Raw genomic sequence first — 6,613 nt, 5'->3', positions numbered from 1 at the left:
TACGGAGTAGTGTTTAATTTAATTGAAAAACTTTTCATATTGACCTCTTATTACATTTTCATTTAGTTATTAATATTGTTCAATATTAACTCTTCTAAATTAATTTGATCAAACTTATAATTTATGATGATCCGGGCATCGCTCGGGTCAATAACTAGTTTTAATTAAAATTACGCTTGTTAATGTGGATTTTATATTCTAAATAATAAGATTGACAACATCAAATATTAATAAATAAACAAATAACACAATTACTGTGTTCAACATTGAAGCAGTAATCAAACAAGCAGAGATAATCTGGATGTAAAAATCGCAATTCCCTGCTTAATAAACTGTAAACCTAGCCAGTCAGAGCAATTCTCAAAATAATTTGTATGATTTATGAACAGCTTACATGTAAAGACTAGGGATGGAAGCTACTGTATTTCATAGCCCCAAATGAGGAAAAACTCTAACCAAAATTCTATACAAACACCAAAAAAATTTACCAAGTTTGGGCATGAAAACCTCTGATTGTACAGACGAAGCAATCAAGCAAACGTATAGTAGCAAAGAATGGCATTACCACAGCATCCACGAGATTAAACTCTAAAAAATAGATTTGTGAGCACGGTGATAGTAAAGCAAGCCGCTGATACAGCAGTCGTCAGACCAGAGGAAGCTATCTGGATAGTAAAATTGCAATTCCCTGTCGAGATATTCTTCATTGTTAACCTAGCCATACCTCCAAAGTCGCAGGCCTCAAGTTTCTGATACTGAGTCTGATAGTACACATTAAAGGCATAGGACACGTTCCCATTTAAATCCAGACCGTTACATGATGATCCATACCCAAGAGGTGTACAATCAGCATAAGTGCACGCGAAATTAATGTTATCTCCCAGCTTGCTCAGATCCTTAGCATTCGGGTCAAACTCACACCATTGCTTCTCAAGATATTGGACATTCCTTGCACCAATAAGATAGATTTCCCGGTTTTCACTGGCAAGATACATGGGGAATTTTGGCTGTCCGTCATACCGGAAAATTCCCCAGTGCCTCTCAAATGACCCAGGTCCAACACTTTTTGCATCCTCATCAAGGAGCCCAAACAAGTACATCTCTATATATCCAGGCCTCAAAGGAGTACCAGTGTTAGCTGCAAGTCTTGGCAGGAGGCCTCGATAGAATTTGATAGCATTGTTAATATTGGCATTAATATCACCATCAGTGGGCCACCCAACCTCCCCAACAATTATAGGCATAGTCCCATACCCTGCTGCTTTTAAGGCCGAAACCAATGTATCAAAGTTGGCATCAAAAACATTAGTGTATTGGATCCCATTATCATCAAGAGGAGTAGCTCCCCCATCGAAGAATGCATAGTTGACTGGAAAATCAGAGTTACCATACAAACTGAGGAAAGGGTAGATATTGACGGTGAAAGGAGCATTGTTCTGGCTCATGAACTGGACCATCTGGGTCATGACATCAGCAATATCAGGTCTGAATCTTCCTGCAGAAGGTACAGGATTGGACTGTGGTGATTCGTAAACATCAGCATTCAAGGGCACAGTTGCTTTAACCGAGCTTCCTACCCCAGCTTCATTAAGAGCATTTTGAATATTTTGAAGGGCTGGCAAAGTAGCATTCTCAAATGTACCATTGTAGGCCTTGAGAAAAGGTTCGTTTCCAACCGCCACATATCTGCAACCGGTGAAGGGTTTAATGTTGCAGAAGTTTGCACATTCTAACACATCAAAAGGGTAACTAACAATTGCATATGAATTGGCATGCACCAAATACTTGTCCACTAATCAACCATCTCTAGATATATATTGCGAAAGCAAAACCCAGTTGTTTATTTAGAATATCAAATGAAAATGATGATCAATTAAGATTTCTACTACTTTGTATTTATGTACAAAAAGTTCTCTGGTCCTCATTTATACATTTATATTTCGAAAAAATTGGACAATAAAACATAACAGCATCCACATCATGAAAGACTACTTTAACTCTTTAAGCATACAATAATGGGAATGTGCACAGATATAATCTAAGACAACCTACATTCATGTGCTTTTACTGCCTGGGTCATACTACAGCTACAGGCACACTAGAATTTGACAAAATGTTTTATTTCTGCATCATTCATTATTGATTTCCTCTGTTATTTACAGTCTGGCAAGAAAAACAAGAAAAATGAAAAAAAAAAAAAAAAAATTGCCCTAGGAAGTGCATTGTAATCATTACTATTCTTAGCTCTATCACCTTTATAACACTGGAAAAGTTTGAGAAGCTTAAGAATAGCATCAATACAATCACATGCCAAAATCCCAAATATATTATCCTATCGACTGTTCTTTCTTATAAAGTGCATGTATAAAGCATCAACATGTCACTGCTACAGTTAGTATAATCAGTCTAGTGGGAATGTAAAGAGAATATGAGGAGAGCAACTTAATAGAAGAATAGGATAAAAAAATGCTTCAACAAAAGTATAGAACAAGAGATAACATGACTCATATGAGAGCAAAATAGTACTAGACCAAAAAATTGTACAGATGGATCCAGAGCATAGCTCAAAGTTGCTAATAAAAAGGAATTGGATCATTAATATATCAGTCAATCATTTAACTACCCTTAAAAGGTTTCCCCTTGCTCAATAATTATTATACCTTATCATTAATATCTCCTAGTTACATATCACAATCACATAATGACCTGTTAGCAAATACATAGTATAGATTATAAAGTTGAAGGTATAAAAAGAGAGCACTAATAGGTTACCACATGATTTCCAAAGTTCACGTCAAGGTAAGTTTGTACATGTAGAGTAACCCAACTTCATAAAAGGTTAACTATATCCCTTATCTACCCTAATGATATACTGAAATTCATTTATTTGAAGCAGGTTGAGTCATTTAGGTCTTTATTCAAAATTAGAACCAATAATTCTACTTTCCTGTCTATCAACGCCCTTCCCCCATCAAAGATGAGAACCATCACCCGTCTGCTCTTTCATGGTTGCTGCTTCTACATGGTTAAATTCCTCTGCTATTTCCACTCAACCCTCAAAATTCAAAAATTTTGGCCTACAAGATCAATTACATCACAGCTAACATGCCAAACGTAACCTCCAACAAGACATTCCTATTCCAACTTCCAATAACATTCCAAAATTTCTGCAGTCTAATGGAGTGTACTCTGATTGCTCACCACTAATAGGACGATGATGTTGCTAGAAAATTGGTCCTTCAACGACTCTCCATATAAATCATCTAATTCAATTTCAATTGGGGATGGATTGGTCAATTGGTAAAAAAAAATTATCTCCTAGTTCAATCTTGTGGAACATTGTAGTTTGTAACTTCCCTGTACTTCTGTGAGTTGAAAAACTTTTTAGGCTTGAGTGTTAGTTGATAATTGCATAGATAACGTTTTTGTGAAGAAAAAAAAAATGCACAAATCACTTTAACAAAAGTTCAGTACCTTTTCCATAAATTTTTTAAAAAGAACTTCAAAAGTAATCCATAAAAGGCAATTTAACATCAAAATGGAAATAGAGGTGGCTCAAAATTAATGCGAAATTTGGAGTTAGCTCAGCACAAATTTAGTGTAGTGAAGTTATGGTCCAGGAGATGAAATGCTTTAAAAAAAATGAGCTAATAAGCATAAATCACATGGCAGGCAAGTGGATGAAGTATAACATCCCACAAAATGAAGAAAAGGGGAACATCAATTTTGCATTTTTATCATTTTGGATCAAGACAAATTCTTTGTCACAACCCAGATAAACAGGACAAGATCTACAGCATATATTTTAAAGGGTTAAAACAAGGGAAATAAAATTTGATTACACAACTCACTTGATGTTGACTCCTCCTTTGAAATTGTAACGCACAACATTGCTACGAACCCACTTTTGAGCTTGATGGTAATCAAGCATGGCAGCCAACTCACCATTAGGAATGGCAACCATAACTTCAATATTAGTACCAGTGAGCGCACTCAAAGTAGATTCATCAGCATCAAACAACTTCACCTTTTGAATACCATTATCCTTTAACAGCTGTACTACAGTACTAAGAGGCAATTTGTGATTAGCTTGAGTTCCCCAATTGACTCCAAGCCCTTCAACCTTACAAGCCCATAATGATACCCCGATTATCAGCCAACTTACTAACAACAGCCACTTCTTTTCCATCGAAAACGAATGTTATCTATGCATAAAGTACTAGTTTTATGGCGGCGCCAAAATAATTTTATTTTTAAAAAGTCAACAGCTAAAGGTAAAAGTTTGCTAACTAAGATTAGCAAGCTTGCAGAACAGAAAAGGAAGTCGGGGGCAAAAATAATTAAACACAGTAATGAGGTGTGACACGACAGACAAAGAAATGAAAATCTCCTATTCAAGAAAAGAGCAATTGAGAAGGTATTGATAATCGAGGGATGATGCAGAGAATGAGACAAAAGTCAAACAGATACCTCTCAGTTGATTATTTGTGAGCAGAATGGAAGCCAATCAATGAAATTCAAAGAAGCTTCTTAAGTAAGAAGAAATATGAAATGGTATAAACCCCCAGAATATATCAACTAGAGAGGTTGACAATGATCAAATTATTGCAGAAAAACTGTAAAAGCAGGGAAATGCAGAAAACCCAAGAGGGTGATGTAGGATTACAGTAAGATTTATGCAAAAGTGGAGAAGGGAAAAGTTCAGTAATCTTAAGAAAATAAAGAGTTTTTGTAAGTTGTATGTTGTGTGGACAAGATTGAATGGTATAGAAAGCATCAAGCAATTATTTAGTATGCCAATGAATTGATATATTCCCCTTCCTGAAATGGACGAGGACAAACATATATGTCTAGTAAGAATTAATGTTATAAACTATGAATAGGACAGCCAATCAAAAAGAGTATAATGATGTACTTGCCTAGTCAACTATCTACCCTAAACCCAAACATCATTATCTTAGGTGAGTTAGTTAGAGTCTATGGGGTAGAACCGAAGACTTGGGATCAAATACTGTCTACATCATTGCCTCTACGGCTCTCTCTACAATACTACAACAATAGCAAAAATAAAATAATATAAAAAATAGGATTCCATTTTTTTTTTTTTTTTAATTAGGTTACTTACCTGTAATAATAACTCAATCAACCCCAAAAAGTTGGCACCCATATCTTCTATCTAACATATCCATAGAAAAAACATAATGTAAATTGACACACAGACACACAGTAGAGAACTGGTCCACTTGATGAGCTAGTCTTTTCAACTATACAACCACTTCTAGAAACATAAGTCAAGAATAATTTATAGGTAATTTAGTGAAGTTAATAATAACCTTTTCAAACACGGGCAACAATCAAAAGAAATTAAAAACGGCATTCATAAGTATAAATTGCTCATCACACAACAAAACCCCAGATTAAACCGCGAGGAAAGGGTATTGATGTCACGCCATTACCTAGTTGACAAAATTAACAACTAACACAACAGCAAAGGAGCACAAACAGAACATTCTTACAAATTAATTAATTAATATAATTGAACTACCAACTATCTAGCCTCTAACTTAATAAATTACTGGAATATTAGCACTTATTTGCACGTTATGTCAATAATTAATAGCTATATAATCATGAAAAAATCAACAAAAAGTAAGATTACACCCATAATTAGAGGTCATAATCAACAAAAATATACCTCATAAAAAGACTGAAAACTACAGACATATAATAACACTGTAGGTCCAAGTTAAGTTGTCACGTTAATAATTCAGATTACGCTATTAACATGACTATTAATTCCGGACCAACTGAAAAATTCACAAGAACAGTGATTCAGGGTTTTTCTTTCAAAATAAAAACATTAAACGACAAAAATTACACTACGAAATAAAATAATTTTCAATGTTACTCGGTTCAAGAACACAATTACAGCGAAATTACTGTCAGAAAGAGCTAACAAATCACTGCTTATATTCTGAAATAAACATCCAAAAAAAATTGACTGTAAATTACAATTGATGAAATATCGTATAAAATTGAAATGCTGAAACTAGAAGTAAAAGTTTTCTGTAAAATTGAACTCACTTGATATATGATTGCAGTGTTCATTAGTACTTGAACAAGAGCAGCAGATAGTGGCTTTTATGGACTGGGAAGTGCGCGAAACAGATCTTCACCTTTTCGTTGGTAATTTCATTCTTTGCATTTTCTCTCTCCAAAAGTAATACTCATAGGAATTACTACTCCGTATTAGTGTATTATCCATAGTCATGTAAAAAAAAAAAAAAAAAAAAAAAGGTATTCGTAGAAAACTTGGGGATAAAAGCTTATCCAAGGTAAAACTTTCGTTTCTTGTAAAAAAAATACAATAAATAAAAGGTAAAATTGTCGGAAAATAGAGCAATTTTTCACAATATTGCTAAAATAAAAATAAATTCCCTTTGTGTATCGATTTGGAAACTAATTTCCGAGATACCGTCCACGTAGGGTCGGTGCTGGGTGTAATTTTTTTTTTATTTGGTTCAGCCTAAAACCGCTAATGGCAATAGCGGTTATAGCTTTAAAACCGCTATTGTTATTAGCGGTTTCAGAAAAGAGACTGCCTTTTTCAATT

General features: G+C 34.4%; 1 protein-coding gene across 2 annotated transcripts; it reads right to left on the bottom strand.

The window, feature by feature from the left end:
- Window positions 1–304: 304 nt before the first annotated feature.
- LOC145582233 (glucan endo-1,3-beta-glucosidase 8-like) lies at window positions 305–6,221 on the bottom strand. 2 transcript variants are annotated; one of them, XM_081639236.1, is made up of 3 exons: window positions 6,085–6,221; window positions 3,852–4,123; window positions 305–1,686 (listed from the first exon to the last, which is right to left on the bottom strand). In XM_081639236.1, exons 1-3 carry the CDS (start codon window positions 6,106–6,108, stop codon window positions 582–584), a joined length of 1,401 nt encoding a protein of 466 aa, XP_081495362.1. In that variant the 5' UTR covers window positions 6,109–6,221; the 3' UTR covers window positions 305–581. The 2 variants fall into 2 exon arrangements, with proteins under 2 accessions (XP_081495362.1, XP_081495361.1); XM_081639235.1 differs by lacking the exon at window positions 6,085–6,221 and having other exon boundaries at window positions 3,852–4,853.
- Window positions 6,222–6,613: the final 392 nt, after the last annotated feature.

This window comes from Chenopodium album, chromosome 15, assembly GCF_948465745.1.
Source record: "Chenopodium album chromosome 15, dcCheAlbu1.1, whole genome shotgun sequence".
Lineage (NCBI taxonomy): Eukaryota > Viridiplantae > Streptophyta > Magnoliopsida > Caryophyllales > Amaranthaceae > Chenopodium > Chenopodium album.
The sequence above is the reverse complement of the archived record's forward strand: the minus strand, read 5'-3'. Positions and strand labels throughout refer to the sequence as shown.

Coding starts and splice junctions, on each gene's coding strand:
- LOC145582233 (XM_081639235.1), bottom strand. CDS start 4,189: ATGGAAAAGAAGTGGCTGTTGTTAGTAAGTTGGCTGATAATCGGGGTA. Junction 1,687..3,851: donor AAAGGAGGAGTCAACATCAA/GTGAGTTGTGTA, acceptor CACCGGTTGCAG/ATATGTGGCGGTTGGAAACG.